The sequence below is a fragment of the Clarias gariepinus genome, chromosome 6, assembly GCF_024256425.1.
Source record: "Clarias gariepinus isolate MV-2021 ecotype Netherlands chromosome 6, CGAR_prim_01v2, whole genome shotgun sequence".
NCBI lineage: Eukaryota > Metazoa > Chordata > Actinopteri > Siluriformes > Clariidae > Clarias > Clarias gariepinus.
In genome coordinates this window covers 11,030,289-11,049,008 of record NC_071105.1, presented here as the reverse complement: position 1 = coordinate 11,049,008, position 18,720 = coordinate 11,030,289, and the positions used below count along the sequence as shown (strand labels likewise).

The 18,720-nt window shown below is 37.2% G+C and overlaps 1 protein-coding gene across 1 annotated transcript; it reads right to left on the bottom strand.

Annotated features, from left to right (window-relative positions):
* Window positions 1–1,793: 1,793 nt before the first annotated feature.
* ak4 (adenylate kinase 4) lies at window positions 1,794–18,412 on the bottom strand. Its single transcript, XM_053498572.1, has 6 exons — window positions 18,267–18,412; window positions 17,924–18,090; window positions 16,365–16,484; window positions 12,211–12,383; window positions 10,129–10,247; window positions 1,794–2,900 (listed from the first exon to the last, which is right to left on the bottom strand). The coding sequence occupies exons 2-6, from the start codon at window positions 18,063–18,065 to the stop codon at window positions 2,774–2,776; spliced, it is 681 nt and encodes a 226-aa protein (XP_053354547.1). The 5' UTR covers window positions 18,066–18,090; window positions 18,267–18,412; the 3' UTR covers window positions 1,794–2,773.
* Between the last annotated feature and the right edge of the window lie 308 nt (window positions 18,413–18,720).

The following is an 18,720-nucleotide window of genomic DNA, read 5'->3' as shown; positions in this document are numbered from 1 at the left end:
TAGAGTCCCAGTTTGTTGCTAAAACATTATAAGTAATTCTTAATAGTAATGTGTTGTTCAGTAATAATTAAAAGTTGAAATAATTGATGAATTAAAGCAATTTTAAAACAATAAAACAGTTCAGGACCTGTGTTATATTAAAATAATCCACTTCTGGGTGGTAACAGTAATTCCACGCTGTATTGGAACGCATCACACTACGCTGATGTGGATTAGTGTTTATTCTTTATTTAAACCCCTGCACTTCTGGGGGTGTTTATTCAAACTGGTCAGACGGTGTTGAATAAATTTTTGTCAGCAGTTCTGACAGCAAATTTATTTATTTATAATTCTGCTCATTTTAATGTATTATCATTTTTATAATAACAACTCATGCACAGGAACTCCATAAACCATAAACCTTGTAAAATTCTTGTCACTGTCAGTCAGTTACTACTCTGGCACTGGGAGTCTTCCAGATAGAGATGTTTTCACCTTGTGGTCTGTCAGTACGATGTTAAGCTGTGTCTTTTTTTATTGATCTCAAAGTAAAAAAGGAGCGAGAGAGAGAGAGAGAGAGAGAGAGAAAGAGGCTGGTGAGGAAACAACTGTTTATACAATTAAATTTATAAACTGTATTAAATATAATTTTTTTATATAGTAATAAATTACAAGTTTTAGTTGTTGCACACTGATGTGGTGTAAGAGGAATAAAAATATGGTTTGGGACATGATGTTGTATGAAAATCTTTTGCATTGTAACGTAGAAGTTTTACTTCTAATGTATTGGCATTGTTGGAATAAAGAAATGCATAACAAACTGGTTAGAAGAAACAGATTATGCAACTTTAAAAACTTTTAAATTTAAAACTCCTTGCAGCAGCAATCATCTTGTGAACCCTGTCTGCTCCTATAGTGGTGACCATGTCTATCATCTCCTTTTTAACTTGGCTAAAGCAATTGGCAATTTCATCTGTTTTTTTTAACACCCCCAGAGTGAATGAGTAGTGTGCTATTACACAGAAGTAGTTATGGTAACTTACTGATGTCCGGTGGTCTCCAATAAGTTTAATAAAAGTAGCTTATGCCAAAAAGTAGCTTCTTAATAAAAGTAGCTGTGCCTCACTTTCACAGCCTTTTCAGTGTCATTAATAATTCCCTTGACGGAAGCTTGAGCACACAGCTTTGATTTTACCCAAATGTTCATCTAGAAACTTATAATAAAACATGATGTTCAGCACACCTGGTAATGTTTCTTCAGGCATCTTATTATCCGTGATAACTGTGCCATTATCACACACAGCTAACAGTACACAGGTAACACAACATTGCTGCGACTATGAGAAGCCATTAGTGTCAAACTTGGTCATATGATTAATTTGCGTTTAAAAAAATAGAGAATTTCTAGGTTAATCACATGCATTAATATGACAGCCCTAATTTCTTTTTTTTTTTGCGAGCAGTTGAGGGCCATTCTCATGCAACTGTTTATACAATTAAATTTATAAACTGTATTAAATATAATTTTTTTATATAGTAATAAATTACAAGTTTTAGTTGTTGCACACTGATGTGGTGTAAGAGGAATAAAAATATGGTTTGGGACATGATGTTGTATGAAAATCTTTTGCATTGTAACGTAGAAGTTTTACTTCTAATGTATTGGCACTTTCTTGTAAATATTCTTTGGAAATAAAAAAATACGACTACAAAAATGCTTATAGCTTTAATTTGTGGTGCACTCTGTTCAGTTACAATAACACAATAATATTTTTTGTCAGTGAATGGAAACAATTAAATCACTGGCACATTAGTGATTTTTCGAAATGAGAAAATGTTTATTTGGTTTAGAGCTGACAGATTCAGAAATGGATGCAGTGACAACATTTAAAACCTTTGGCTTGTATAAACAGTATTGTGTCTATTAAAAGAGAGACAGTTAGCGGGAGGTTTAAGGGTGTGAAATGATTAAGTAGTTCAGAGTTAAAGTAGTACTTTCTCTTATTTGGCAAATAAAGATTATTCAGCCTTACCTATATCTGTACGGTAATTATCTCAGGCTTTTCCAACACAGGTAATTTGTAGCATTTTGAAGAAAAAAATAGGTTATGTTTTCAAAAAAACATTAATATTTTTTTTCCAAAAAAAATAAAAATCTACAAAATTTATGGTAAATTACTGTTGCCAAAAAAATCGCTGAATCATGGTGATATTACTGAAGGAGTTTGATTCTGAGCATGTCAGAAAATCCAGTCCAGAAAATCCAGCTTACACAAGCAAACAAACAAGCATTATTCAAGTCTGTACATGCACTCGGTAACAGCTGACGTCATATAGGAACATGGATGAGAGAAGAATTCAGAGTGAACGGGGCACTCGGAGTAGTGTAAATGAACAGAAAAATGACAATAATGACTAAATCACAAAAGTCAGACTAATACTGAAATAACGAATTTACCTTTCCAGAAACTTATTAAACAATAAGAAACAGTTAAACAGTCTATCCACCTCGATTTGTGAAGATGCTACTATATTTGCATACCATAAATGTTTGTGATTCTTCAAAAAAACGAATTTAGTGTTCTATTGCTATTTTAGCAGACTGGACTTTTGGCATGTTTTTGGCTTCATCTAAAAGAATTCTTGAAAAAGGAAGATTAGTCTCAACAATCTGCATTTGATAGTAAGTAAACTAAAGCTTTTATTTTTTTTGTTTTCCAGAAATGAACTATATAATGAAGGTCTGAGTGATGACTGCTACACCACTGTGTAGAATGAAGCATTAACTGTTTCTTCAGTGTGTTGAGGCCCTCTGAGCGTCTACTAGGTCTGTCGGGATCTTAGCGCTCAGAAGTGAGCTGACGTAAGGCCAGATCCGGTCCGTCTCTGTGTCCGAAAACATGTGTAGGATGCCTTTGGCCCTAAAAATACACATCACAACTCGAATTAACAACTTCAAGTACAGTCTATAACTGTAATCATCACTAATGCTTTATTTACATGCAAACATTTTTAACAATTTACATCAAAGAATGTCAGATGAAATGTTGACATGCAAGTCTTTTCAGTAGTATGTGAACAGCATTGAGTCTGCGTTACCATAGCAACTAGAAGTACAGTCTAGAAAGAAAAACAGCTCAGAATATCAGTCTTGTGTTTATAAGGGTTAAGTATCAGTCTCAGCAAAACATTAAACAACCCCAGGACCCAAATGTCCTCACATTTGTTATTAAATCTTATGAAACGTGTAATATTATATTACAGGTCCATTTTACTAGCCCTTAACATCACCATGACCCAAACACTGTACTAATACAGAAAATACAGTATGAGAAGCTTCTAATTGTTTGCCTTACTTATGTTTATGGCATTTGGCAGGCACCCAACTACATTAGGCAAGCGACTTTCATTTTATTGCATTTTTTGGGGCTGTCAATCATAGTCTCACAATCATAGTCTGTGATTAATCGCGATTAGTCATAATTTTAAAATACTCATATTTACTTGTACTATAAACATGCAATGTTGGAATAAAGAAATGCATAACAAACTGGTTAGAAGAAACAGATTATGCAACTTTAAAAACTTTTAAATTTAAAACTCCTTGCAGCAGCAATCATCTTGTGAACCCTGTCTGCTCCTATAGTGGTGACCATGTCTATCATCTCCTTTTTAACTTGGCTAAAGCAATTGGCAATTTCATCTGTTTTTTTAACACCCCCAGAGTGAATGAGTAGTGTGCTATTACACAGAAGTAGTTATAGTAACTTACTGATGTCCGGTGGTCTCCAATAAGTTTAATAAAAGTAGCTTATGCCAAAAAGTAGCTTCTTAATAAAAGTAGCTGTGCCTCACTTTCACAGCCTTTTCAGTGTCATTAATAATTCCCTTGACGGAAGCTTGAGCACACAGCTTTGATTTTACCCAAATGTTCATCTAGAAACTTATAATAAAACATGATGTTCAGCACACCTGGTAATGTTTCTTCAGGCATCTTATTATCCGTGATAACTGTGCCATTATCACACACAGCTAACAGTACACGGGTAACACAACATTGCTGCCACTATGGGAAGCCATTAGTGTCAAACTTAGTCATATGATTAATTTGCGTTTAAAAAAATAGAGAATTTCTAGGTTAATCACATGCATTAATATGACAGCCCTAATTTCTTTTTTTTTTGCGAGCAGTTGAGGGCCATTCTCAAGGGCCCAACAGTGGCAACTAGGTGGTCCTGGGGTTTAAACCTAGGACCTTCTTATCAAACTTTACTCATATTGATCAGTCTGTAAATTGATCTATTCCGTCGGTAAAGACACCGGAATACACTTCCCGTCACCCCCTGCCTGTCACATGGCTGACATCCCTACTGTAGCTCTCGCTGCACGCTCTTCCTGATTTCATGCAGTTCAGACCTGTTCGATTTTGTGTATCTTAGTTCTTTTTTTTACCTGTCTTTAGGTCACATTTGTCGTGTTTCTCATGTGCTTATGCTTTATCTTAGTCGTGATCACACATGATTCTGGTTCCTGTTCCAGTCCTTGTTTTGTTTTGTTTTTGTTTCACAACATCTATTAAAGAAGATCTGTATTTCATTCGTCTTTACTTACAATCCCTGGCATAATGTGTCCTTTTTTTCTTTTTTTACTCCTATTGAGATATCTGTATCATCATTAACATAACATATTGCATTCAGTGCTGATGAATTCTCAGTTCTAATTGGTTAGAAGCTGTTGCTTCTCTGTAAAAGCAGCAAATCACTGCTTAATTTAAAAGGTTTAATATTAACACATTTTCAATGTCATTTTTTATTTAGTAACAAAGTTTTAAGATTTGCAAGATCGTTGATGATGATAATGATTATTTTGTATCATTTAAAAAAATATATTATTATTATTATTATTATTAATGTGATGATGATGAACTGGAACGGAGATTGTGACCCAGGCCTTCTCGTCAAACATCAGTGCCTGACCTCATAAATGCTCTACAGAATGAATCGGCACAAATTCTGCAGAAACACTTCAAAATCTTGTTAACAGTGTTGCGGTGTAACAAATACTTTTGTCCATATAGTGTGTGTCATTAACAGAGGTGGAAAGAGTAATCAAATTTTTTACTCAAGTAAAGGTACTGTTACTTCAGTGAAATTTTTACTGAAGTACAAGTAAAGTTACCAGTCTAAAAATCTACTCAAGTAAAAGTAAAAAGTAGCTCATTAAAAATTAATTTAAAATAAAAGTTACTGAGTTACTTTTTTTAACAGCAGGGGTGGGATGGGGGATTCTAGTGTAGTTCAAAAAAAGACGTGGATTTGAGTTTTCAGGGGTTCCCACGGTGCAATTTTCCTTCCATGTTGCATTATTTTTTATTATTTTATAATTACTATAAATGATTAATTCATTAAATTTTTTAACTCAGTAACAAATATTATTTAAAATGTAGCGAAGTACAATACTTCAAACAAAACATACTTAAGTAAAAGTGAAATAACATTTTAAAAACTACTTAAAAATGTAGAAGTACACAACAACAAAACACTCATTTACAGTAATGCGAGTAAATGTAATTCATTACTCTCTGCATTCATCAGGCTGCTGCTGCATTATTATTGTTACACAAGGCTTAACTCAACCCCCCAATGCTTTAGCGTCTAAATCCGGGTCACACACCGTTCTAGAATGTAACAAGTCTTTCCACTCAAGTTTCGCACACAAACCTGACATGGACAACGACACTGAACAACACTGAACAACACTGGCAGTTTAAACTGAACTGACTAAAGCCACTGTTACACTGAGTCATAGTGGACTTCAGTTCCCCTATTCAAAGTAACATTACCGCTAAGAATGAAACCCTAAGATTGAACTCTAGAGTAGCACTCAGGGTAAGCTGTTAGGCTGAAAAGTTTAAGCTGTATTTTTAGGATTGGGATTTTCAATGTGACTGGTCACAGATGTATGGGGCTGTGGGGACAATCATGCTTATATATATATATATAGATATATAGATATATATAGTTACAATAAATTTGACAAGAATACTTTTACTGGCATAGCAATTACCATCAATTTCTCGTTATCATTTAAACAATGAATGCAGACCAACTTTCTGAGTAGCAGGAAATATCAACCCCTCAGAAATACCTACAGCGTTTAATTTAATGTCTGAATTACTGAGCTAGGGGTTTCCCCTATTCTTCTGTGTTTCTTGGTGCTTGTTGAATCAGCATTCTCGACCGTTGAAAACACCTCACGGTAAAAGATTCATTTCAGTGCAGAAAGTATCTTAGCTATAGTTCAAAGAGATTTTCTGTTTTGCTAAAATAGTCACGAAAAGGAAAGTGCACTACTGTTCACCAGAACTTTCATGATTCTCACTCCTGCCTAAAAAAAATGTATATCTCATAATGCATTGTATTTTTTTATTTTATTTTACTGTATTCTATTATCAACTGCCCGAATATTTACAGTGCAAATTCTCTAATGTTATGAAACAGTATTTTTTATGTAGCATGCAAACTCCAGGGTCATGGGTTCGATTCCCTCCTGGGGTATGTGTGTGCGGATGTTCTCCTCGTGCTTGGTGGGTTTCCTCCGGGTACACCGGTTTTCTTCCACAATCCAAAGACATGCAGATTAGGATAATTAGCATTCCCAAATTAATCCCAAAAGTTGTATGTGTGTGTGCCCCAAGTCTCCTGAGATACAGTAGGCTTCAGGACCCCATGACCCCCCATGTACAGTATACAGGATAAGCAGTACAGAGGATGGAAAGATAAAGACATACTATTTATTTCTGTATTCAAACAATGTGGCTTTTACTCAATCCTGTGCTCTGGGACATTTTGTTTAACTTTTTCATCTGTAACCCGACCTCTGCTGTACAGTTTGACATTTGGTTACATTTACTTTACACACTCAAGCTCCTTCATGAGAGCATACCGGGTTGTCCTGAAGTGAAATTCTTGACAGGTCAATTCATTCTTGGTCGCTCGATGCTGTCATATCCCACTCTGTGATCATCTATAAACTGGCTACGCATTAGATACAAAAAGGTACGATGTACAATGATTTCATATACGACTCTGCTGCCAAACTCATGCTGAACGTCACCAACTGTCAAGAAACTTACATGACTATCTATGATTTACCTGCAAAGTTCATTCAAAAACTGCTGATTCCTTATCTACTGTATCACCTGTGACTACAGAAGCTATGAAATTTCCTCGCACTTTCATAATAAACATTGTGCAGTGTAGTAACTATTAGAGTATTTATGCTATTTTAGCCATGAGTTTAGTATTTATTAGAGCATAGTATTTAGTAGTTTAGAGTACAGTGTTGGATTGAGCCATCTTTGTGCATTTCCTCCATCCTTGTAAAAGCCACCTATGAGGTGGATCGTATACCTGATCACGAACAACGATGAGACGGCCTACCTAGAGGAGATTGTAAATCTGGAGAACTGGTGCCAGAAGGTCCTCCTGAACGTCAGCAAGACAAAGGAGCTGGTAGTGGACTTTAGCACAAAGCAGGAGAGAAACTACCAGACCCCCATCATCAACAGGAGCCCAGTGGAGAGAGTGGACAGCTTCCGATACCTTGGTGTTCACATCACGCAGGACCTGTCATGATCCGGTTACATCAACACCGTGGTGAAAAAGGCGTCTCTACCACCTTAGACGCTTGTGAGACTTCAGACTGTCCTCCAACGTGTTCACGAATTTCTACTGCTGCACCATAGAGAGCATCCTGATGGGAAACATCACGACCTGGTTTGGAAACAGCACTTTGCAGGACAGACGAGCTCTACAGAGGGCGGTGAGATCAGCTGAGCGCATCATCCGCACCGAGCTCCCTGACCTGCACTCGATCTACAGCAAGCGGTGCTGGACCAAGGCCAGGAGGATCGTAAAGGACCTCAGCCATCCCAACAATGGACTGTTCTTTCTGTTGCGGTCTGGGAAGCCATTCTGCTTCCTGCAGGCCAACACAGAGAGACTGAGGAGGAGCTTCTTTGCGCAGACGATGAGGTCTCTCAACCACACCAACACACAGAACTAATACCATCTTTTTAAAATCCAATATTAACTGGACATTTCTGGACACTATGGACACATTCATGCACACTTACACTTACATATTTACATTTATATACACTTTAATAAGACACTTTTTATGCATATTTGCACACTCCTAGTCATTTTTACTTAATTGTTTTTACACTAAATTTATTTATTTATTTTTTTTACAAATTTCTATTATTTCTTCTATATTTTGCTATAATGTGAATTTCCTTATTTGCACAGTATATTTTTATTTTTATCCTAGTTAAATGTATTTTCTATTATATTTCTTTTTATTCATATTTATTTCTCACCTATAAGGTTTTATTTTTGTAAATAATCAGTCGTATAAGCATTTTACTGCATATGGTACTGTGTATGACTGTGTATGTGACAAATTAAATTTGAATTTAAAATCAAAATTTTTTTTGACAGCTACAACTTCTCCCGAACTGTGACAAGCTATATCGGACCTTAATGAACTTTTTCACAACTATTTCAAACAATCTAAAGATTGTTGGGGTTTTTGACCAAATTCAGCAATTTAAGAAACTCCTACACAGGAAGGTCACAGATGTCTTTGTGGCATGTGTGTGAAAGCACACCTGTGCTGTATGATAGTTGAGATTTTAGTCAGAACGTCGTCTTGCATGCAGTATGGCATTTATGATTGAGATTTTAGTCACGACATCTTCTTGCATGCAGTATGGCATTTAATTTCCTGTATATACTGTACGAGGTACATAAATGAATAAGAGTGGGTTGGGAGAGGTTAGAATCAAGACCACAAATATAAACAGACTCAGAGGGCTTGCACTTTGCAAGAAGAAGTTTTCTCACAACCTCTCCTACAGTTCTGATTTTTCCCAGTCTTTTCCTAACCTCTTACTGTGTTTGTAGTATTATATTATTGTAGCATCCTGGATCTGAAGCATGTCCATTCACCTGGTTACTGATTTTAATGCTTGACCATGTACTGTATTTTACTCCTGCACTTTCATGTAACACTTATTAACATACATTAACCATTAAGCACCAAAAGTAGGACATTGTGTTAACAGAAGAAGAAGATGTTCTATATGAAATGCTGCTCCTTGATTTGCCGAAATTAATTCCTAACCAACTTATTTAAGAGTAGACAGTAGCTGTAGAATCTCCTTGTTCCACAAGAAGGATTATGTGTGAAATTTATTTAGTAATTTAGTCTTGATTTTTGTATATATTTAAATTGATCAAAATTTTCATCTTCTATATCGCTTATCCTGCATACAGGGTCACGGGGGCCTGGAGCATTGCAGGACACACACAATTTATGAGCAATTTGGGAACACAAATGAACCTAATCTGCATGGCTTTGCACTGTGAAAGGGAACTGGAGTATCCGGAGGAAACCTATTAAGCAGGGGAAGAACATGCAAACCACTCTGGACCTGTCTGACTCATCCTGGTGCCACGCTTCTGGTTGGCGATCTCGTCACATGGATGCCCTGTGTGTCACTTTGGGATGAGTCTGGTGTCTGGGGATGGTTTCACTTTACCATGAAGACGGTTCTGGCCTCGACTGATGTTGACAGCTGTTTCTTTGAGGACTTGACTTGGCAGCAGTTGCTCGATAGTTCAGAACTTGAATTTCCTACAGGTCTACCTGAGTCTCCAATAACTACCTGGACTCCATATTAACATCAATTATCATCAAATGTTTTACTGAACTGGTTAACACACCTAACACACAGTATGAATGCAGATCAATTCCTGCTTTCTGTTTTACACAAGTGAGGATGGGTTCCCTGTTGAGTCTGGTTCCTCTCAAGGTTTCTTAATATTACCATCTCAGGGAGTTTTTCCTTGCCACTGTCACCCTCGGCTTGCTCATCAGGGACTATCTGACAATTTTCATTCATACACATTCACATTCCATACAAACGTAAATAATTCTTTTGATTGTGTAAAGCTGCTCTGTGACAATGACAATTAAATTGAATTGAACTCGACCACCATGCTGCCTGATAAAAATGTGTAAGTTACTGTATATTTAAAATTGGTTACTTATTTAGGTAAGCAGCCATTGCACTAAACTCACTTGTATAAATCTATGACAGGCTTTGCCACATCTTTGTAGTGCCTCAGTCTGGCCACCAGAGCCTCCGGTTTATCATCTTCATGTTGAATCAGTGGTTCTCCGCTGATATCATCCACTCCCTAGGAACAGAAACAAAAGGTAAATAATACATTGGGGTTATAAATGCATGTATGTGAGTTTATGTGAGTGGGGTGTACCCAATGTACCTCCTGGGTAATTTCTAAAGATGTGCTATAAACTGTATATATACTGTATATGTTATATATGGTAAGTAATACCAAGATTCGACAATCATTAGACATATAAAACTTTTCCATTACAGAGAAAGCTTGAATATATTAGTTCCAGTCATAGTAAAATACCCCTAAATTGTCATATTTGTAAACTTCACTTGGTCCTAGAACAGCTGTGAAAGCAGATCAGACAGTACATGCATGCTAATTTCTGTACCCTCTGGTATTTCATACCAGCTCATGTTTTATGGATATCATGCAGTTCCATACAAGCTGTTTGTTGTAGCTATTTTATGACTTGCCATGTAACAACCTATTAACAACACCCTGTGGAATTCGCTCTGCTATGATAGGCATGCACACTCACATTGCTTAACTTTTCATGCTTTCTAGCAATCAAAAAACCATTAAAGCATTATTCACTGACATATACATGTTAGACATGGATGGTCACATGACAAAAAGAATCTTTCTTTGTCACATATATATTATAGCACAGAGATATTCCAAAGCCATGAATAATTAAATAATTATCAAGCTTAAATAATTCTTTTGATTGTGTAAAGCTGCTTTGGGACAACGCCAATTGTTAAAAGCGCTATCCAAATAAAACTGAATTGAATTGAATAATACAGCACCCCTGGAGCAGACAGGGTTAAGGGCCTTGCCCAAGGACCCAACAGTAGTAGCCGGGGCTTGAACCAACCACCTTCTGATGATCACCCAGAGCCTTAACGGGTTGAGCTACTACTGCTCCTAAAGACTTTTTTTCTATACCAGGATTTGAACCTGGGCTGCCTGGATCGAAACCAGGAATGCTAACCCCTAGGCCACCTGGAAAGAGAAAAGAAGCTGAACACTCTTGGTGAGACGTACTGTAACACCTGCTCTCTTCCACAAACATGATCTCACAGACATTGCTAATGCTAGTGTGGTTGTTGCGACATTGGTACAGAACAACTTTTCCATGCTCTGGTTATAGATCAAGATGCCATTAAATAACTTGCCAAGACAACATAAAAAAGAAACAGAAATAAAAGAAAAGAAATCAAACTCAAAGGAGGACCCATACTCTTCTGGGCAATACCAGATCACTATCTATATCTAACAGCAATGAGCTACCATTAATCCTGGATCACCCAAATATTTCCAGTCTCCTCCTTCCTGAATGAATCGTCTGGTATTGATTAACATTCAGTCATTTTGTGTACAGTATATATATATATAAGCATAATTATATGTGTGCGCTTGCACTCTGTTCTTTCTTTTCTTATCATCTGTTTTGCCTTTTATGTGAGACTGTCTGTTTCGTATTCAATATTTCGTATTTCAGCGTCTGCCTTTTTTTTTTTCTTTTATCCATTTGCCTGAAAATTGACCTCTGCCTACTTGACATTTGGATTTGCCTCTCAGTTACAATTGTTAATAAATAGCTTGCGTTTTCCCTGTTACAGATGAGTCACATGAACCTGTGGCTCGTGAAATTTATGCGGATTTTAGATACTTCGTACATTAGCTTTAACAATTTTTATTATAATTTTTTTTTTAAAGAAGGTCTATTTTGTTATTGTTAAAAACCGTATGTGTATGTATTCTCTGTAAGTGCATCCATCTTCCTCCATGACCTACTGTACAACTTAACTTCACGTCGTTGTTTTACGTTTCCTTTTTCCTTATTTCTTCGTTTACTGGTGCCCACAAAATCGCCCAAAAAAGTTCTTCCCTTTATGAAAACAAATGATTAATCAAATTTCTTAAAAAAAATAAAAAAAAAAGATTTCATCATTTAACATCAGATTAAATTAAATGATTTTCTCACTGAGCAGGATAGGAAAGGAGAGACATCTACCTGGACACGGGGAGGGTTAAATCGCATGTTGTACACCCTCCCACTGGCTGGGTGGATCCAGCGATGATGCAGTCTTTCCTTCAACGTCTCCAGGGGAATGTTAAGACTAATGACCAAGTCGAGCTCGCAGGCACTGTTCAGAGCCTTGGCCTGGGCTAGAGTCCGAGGAAAACCTAGAAGAAAGGATCACCATGTTAGAGATCCAACAGTTGTGTGATTGCATTGGCTCCTTGATAATGTTTAGGATCAAATTTGTTGACAATAGTGATATTAATATTAGAATGTTTGTATAATATACTGTATCTAATGTGAATATGTCAGTAAATTGGGCTTTAGTGTGGCGTATTAGGGTCCTATCAAAAAGAAAAGATTCATAGTATGGATTTCTGCACATACTAGGTAATTAAAAAGACACATAAATAAACTTTCACATTCACATTTTAATAATCAGTACAGTGAATCTAAACAGTCCCTGAATTTAAAATTATATCTTGAAGGCCAAGGCAGCCAGAAATATTTCTCGAGTCATCTTCTATACAATATTTCACTAGCATCTAGTTTTTAATTGTAGTGATTAGATACAGTCATGGATCTCCCATTTCATATTTGTCACATTAGATCACTGCACGTGCACCATACTGTTAAACCCAAGACTGTACCGAAGTGTGTTCTGACCCGAACAGGCACCAGTGTTTACAAACCTTGACGAAGATCAAGCTGAATTTGTAACATCTTGTTTCTAGGTCAGACCCGCCCTCTCCGCTGTGCCAGTTTTTTTATATCTGATCTTTTAATGGGTGAAGAACTAAACAAGCAATCTGTTTTTTTACCAAGCGAGGTCTGAAGTATTCACTCGCTAGAGCGGTTATGTAACACAGAGTGTTATTTAACAGCCAATTTAACACCTGAGGATTTCAGAAAGTATGTGAACATATCAGATTACGTCTGCCATCTTCATCTAAAACTAGTAACTCAAAAAGCTAGAGGGGGAAAAAAATACAGGAAAGTTACATAAACTTGGGATTCATATTCCAAAACTCCCAGTTCAGGATATGATGTCATATCGATATATATCTGATCACACAGTAGTCATTTTCAGCGCTTCCCTCCTTTAAATGTAGTATTTACTCTAGATCGGTTAACAGAAACATGCAGACACTACAAGTTTTGGGAATGCAAATACCAAAAAAAAAGTGCTAGTTTATTGGTTAACACTTTGCAGTAGCTCAAGTGAAACTCAAGTGCACTAGAAGTTGAGTGAAATATCTCACAGCACTTTGAGCAAGGACATAACAATAACAGAGCGAGATTGGCTCACCAAAATTGGACATCAGAAGATTGGAAAAAATATTGCCCAGTCCGATGAGTCTTTATTTCTGCTGCAACATTCGTTTGGTAGACTGAAAATTCGACGTAAACAACATGAAGGCATGGATCCATCCTGCCTTGTTTTAACAGTTCAAGCCAACCAAGTACTAGCAAGGTGTACCTAATGATGTGGCCAGTGAGTATATCGCTCTACAGTTCGCATTATTATACCATGGCGCAATTTGTCTTGAGGCAACATTGTACCCTAACTGGAAATGTTGCCACACTTGAGAAAGAAGGGTCTCAGAAAATACATTCAGAATTTTTTTTTTTTTTTTTTTTTTGCAGCAAGACAAAACTTGTCATAGATCATAACATGAGCTCCAATAAAAACACAGTTAAATGCGTTCTCATGACATGACTGACATGGTATCTTTTCTTTCCTTCAGTCTGCCATAGCTCAACCCATATACAGTTAATAAGATGAAAGTAACTACGCTTAAAATGTTTCTAAAAAACTGGAAAAGTGCAAAGTCTTCTGCGCTAAAGATTCACCCATGTTAGAAAAATTTAACTTCAAAGTTATAGTTTTAACTCTTGGCTATTACAGAGTGCTGACAACGCAGAATCCTTCTGTAGACGTTGAACGAAGGGACACATACTTCACTCCTTTTTAAACAAGTTTGCATAGGATATTCTAAATGTTTTTGTCAATTTTTCATCTGAAATACCATGCATGATTTTGGAAAAGGAGTGAAATAGTAAAAAAGGCAAAGTTTGTTGTTATCAGTTAACCTAATTTATCGTCACTTTTAAAAATGGCTTTCAGTGAACGGCTGAACTGAGCACTAAGCTCGGGAACGGTCTTTTGGTCTCAACAGGGGGAAAAACTGATTAGCATGTTTTAACTCCGGAAATGATTTAGGAGGCACAGTGGTGTAGTGGTTAGAACTGACACATTGAACCTTTTGGGTTTGGGTTTGATTTCCAACTCAGCTCTGTGTGCATGGAGTTTGCATGTTCGCCCCGTACTTTTGTCCCCCACAGTCAAAAGACATCCTAAGTTGCTTGTGTGTGTGTGTGTGTGTGTGTGTGTGTGTGTGCGTGCGTGTGCGTGTGTGTGTGTAAGTGTGCCCCGCGATGGATTGGCACCATGTCCATAAATCTTATATCATAATGTCTCAAGCCCTAAGTCGGGATAAGCGATGTAAAACATAAAGAAGATGAGGCTTCCTTTAAATGAACATCTGCTCACAGAAAAATTTCACTTTGTCAATAAGTATTGGTTTTAAAGCCTATCCAAGGAGACTTCGTTATAAATGAAGGTTAAAATCTATGGTATAAACAAAGGTAAGCATAGAGCCAGAAGAACTGCCACCATATACCTTTTGTTGCATTTCTCTTTCCTCTAATCTAAATGACTCTTCCCATGCCTTTGGGCAAACGGTTTATCCAGGCTTGATAAAACATTCCAACACAGTCTAACCTGCCCCAATACAGCCGCCTAGCACATTTGCACAATGCTTAAATACCAAATCAAGGACACATACTGTGAGTATTAACAAATTCTTAAACATGAAGGGCAGCATGCAGTTTTTACAGTTTTTACATTCCATAAAAAATATATATAAATAAATAAATAAAAGCACTTCCAGTCCATTCTGAAATATTATTTGTTTTGCAGACTTTACACCTGAACTTAAATACTGTTATATAAACTTCTTTTTATCTTTCATCTTCGCCTAGAGTATGTTACAGTAAGTTAAACATATGCAAATATCTAATTAAGTGTGGTGCAATAAAAATGCCTGGTTAAATGCACGATAAAGATAGTCTTATACCTATTTTTAAAATCACTTTATACTGTAGTATATCCTTCTTTTAGAAGGCAGTGGTTAAACACATGTTTTTAGCAATCTGTGACAGTACATGATGGTATATGATAGGAAAATGCAACACTTGCAACCTTTAAAAACTATCTTGTTGCTTCTTTCTGTTATGTGCTCAGTTTTTTATTGTTTCAACATGATCTTCCCATGAACAATCTCACTCACTCAGTCATCTTCTATCCCAGGAGGCTTAGAGCACGAGGCGGAGTACAACCTGGACAGGGCACACACATACATTATGGGCATTTTGGGTACGCCAATTAGCCTAACCTGCATATCTTTGGACTGTAGGAGAAAACCAGAGTACCTAGAGGAAACCCACAAAACACGGAGAGAACATGCAAACTCTATGCACACAGAGACAGGAATCGAGCCTGGCCGGGAACCGAACCCAGACCCTGGAGGTGCAAGACAACAATCTTCTAAATTAAATTGGGTTTTATGTATAACAAAAGCCAAAACTTTTTGTCCTTGTGTTTGCTGAAATTTAGTATCAGTGATGTATGCTGTTTGTAGCTAAAACAGCTTATCACTGATACTAAATTGCATATCTACATAGCTGTAAATTTCCAAATTTTGACTGTTAGGGGTAGATTTATAGTGTTTAGCAAAAATATATATTTCACACTGTAATTAAAATAATTTCCACATAACATTTGCCATTTGTGCTTTTTAACACCACTATGTGTCTAAAATAAATCCACAAAAATATTTTCTCTCAGTTCGTATTACTCTTTTGCATCTTTTCTCAAAAGTGTGATAATGGATTTATCTCGGTTTGCAGTGAAACCCATCAAATGATAGCAAAAAAAAAATCTAAATGAAATCTATTATGGAAAAATATTATTTAAAAAGCCCATCCAAATCCTGTTTTAAAGCTTAAATAAATGGGACGAAATGTATAACTTTTTAAAAAATTATATATTTAGTATGAAGTATGTATTTTTTTTACTTTACCATCCAACAGCCAGCTGTGGCGGGTCATCTCCTCTAGCCGGGGGATCACCAGCCGGGTCATCACATGGTCTGGTACCAGGGCACCTCTCTCTATGTATGATTTAGCCAAACTTCCAGCCTCTAAAGAAACAGATTTGATTAACTTTACTATTACTATACTTTCTTCTAATAGTTTTACACCATAAAACATTCTTGCAAACATATTTTTATTATTTTAAGTATTCCATAATGTTCAAACAATCATTGTAGTTAGTGATGGTTCATCTGTGCCAAGATCTTTTATTACTACAGTAATAGAAATAAGTCATTTAAAAAGCATCACCCCCTTACAGCTACAAGGTCCCTGGTTGAATTATGCCCTGTGTGGCATGCTTGGGAATGTTCCGCACATATCCATGTCAGTGTGTTTGGTTCTGCTGTTTTCTTCACCTTCCATGTGAACTGGCTATGCTAAAATTGGTCTTAGTTCTAAAACGCCTTGCACCTCCAGGGTTTGTGTTCAATTCCCAGTTCAAGGTGTGTGCATGAAGTTTGCATGTTCTCCTAGGGCTTGATGCGTTTTCTCCGGGTGATTCGGTACCTGGCCTTGTGCCATGTATACAAGATTAACCAGTATAGACGATGAGTGAGTGAGTAATTTATTATATGATGAAATGTTAATGTCGCATTTGTGTCATAGCGACATTTACCTTTAGCTTCTGAAAACCAAGCGAATATGAGCACTCTGTGCATGATGCAAATAAACATTAACTAAAATAACAGATTGCAACAAAACTCACTTATTCATCTTCTGTACCGCTTCAAATCCATTGCAGAGCACACATACATACACACACACTATGGGCAATTTGGGAACACCAATTAACCTAATCTGCATGTCTTTGGACAGTGGAGGAAAACCAGAGTACTTGGAGGAAGCCCACCAAGTACAGGGAGGACATGCAAACCGCAAGATAGGAATCAAACCTATATATAGATACTGTACATAATCAAACTTGGCTGGGAATCGAACCCGGACCCAGGAGGTGCAAAGCGTCAGTGCTAACCACTAAGCCATCGTGCCACCTGTAACAAAACTACCAGATTTAATTCATACACCAATCTCATAAATGTTTACAGGTTAGCAGAATTAGGGATTCAATGGAAAATCTTACACAAGTGTTTAAGAATGCTGCTTCTATAAAAACAAGCAAAAAAAAAGACAACAACATGCAGCTGTGGACAATTAGGTTGCATTTTTTGCATATATTTAGAGGTGTGCGTTTCATTTCATTCGAATTTCAAAGCACTGCTGTCTATCAATACTCGAAAGCGCTGCGGATGCTTCTGGAATGTTCTCGAAATCTTGACGGCGCCTCAAAGCTTTTGATCTCGTGCGCTGAAAACTTTTGCCGATGCAAAACACGAAGTAAAAGGAAGCGCCTGCTCACACTCACTCACTCACTCACTCACTCGACTTTCACGGCTGCGTGCTGCTTCGCACGCAGCCACACGCAGCTTCAGCTGTACAGTCAAATATGTATTTATATGTTTACACGACGAGGGAGAGCAGCACGCACCCGTATTGGCTGCGATGTTCTCGCGCAGAAAGTCACCGCTGGACAGATGTTGCAGCCCGAAACTGCGTGCCACGCGCTCCGAGATAGTGCCTTTCCCCGAACCCGGCGGTCCCAGAATCACGGCACGGAACAGCTTAGACATCTCCTTCCAAACCCTGAACCTGAACCTGGACAGGGGAGAGTCACAAGACACAAGCGCTCCATCATTAGTCACCTCGTTTTATTTTATTACACTTTCTTTCTTAACTCAAGGAAAGGTATTGGGAAGAAAAAGAGACAGTGTATAGGGGGGGGAGGGGGGGAATAAAATAAATAAGTCAGTGAATAAAAATGGCAAACCCACCCCCAAACTGATGTGATGGCTCTTTCACAAACTGGAAAACAAACAACCCAGTGCTTTTCCTGCTGTTAGACTAACGCGTTTATAAACGCTCTCCTCCCAACCGAGCTGCTGATGGTGGAGAGGACTGCCTCTTTATCTACAAATCAATGCCCGAGAAGTTTAAACGCCCTATTTTCAACCACTCCTCCCCAAAACAAAAAAATATGCAGGAGAAGGAAGCGCGCGCGAGAGAGAGAGAGAGAGAGAGAGAGAGGAAAAAAAAAACAGGCACGCACAGGATTCTGGGAGTTGAAGTTCTTCATGTCACTTTCCGTTTGAAGGCGTTACACAGGAAAAGTGTACGCATCTCTACTTATTGTCATACAATAGCATCAACGGTGGTTTAACTACTGACATCTCTCATGTCATAATTCATGTCATAAATAAAAAAAAAGAGCATACATTTAAATTTATA

Bases quoted from the DNA above. Each gene is read 5' to 3' on its own strand.
- ak4 (XM_053498572.1), bottom strand. From the start codon at position 18,065: ATGTCTAAGCTGTTCCGTGCCGTGATTCTGGGACCGCCGGGTTCGGGG. The intron at 10,248-12,210 runs GTAGATGTCTCT...TTCTGTTCCTAG, and splicing joins TTAACCCTCCCCGTGTCCAG to GGAGTGGATGATATCAGCGG. The intron at 2,901-10,128 runs GTGAGTTTAGTG...GTGTATTTTTAG, and splicing joins CCTGTCATAGATTTATACAA to GGCCAAAGGCATCCTACACA.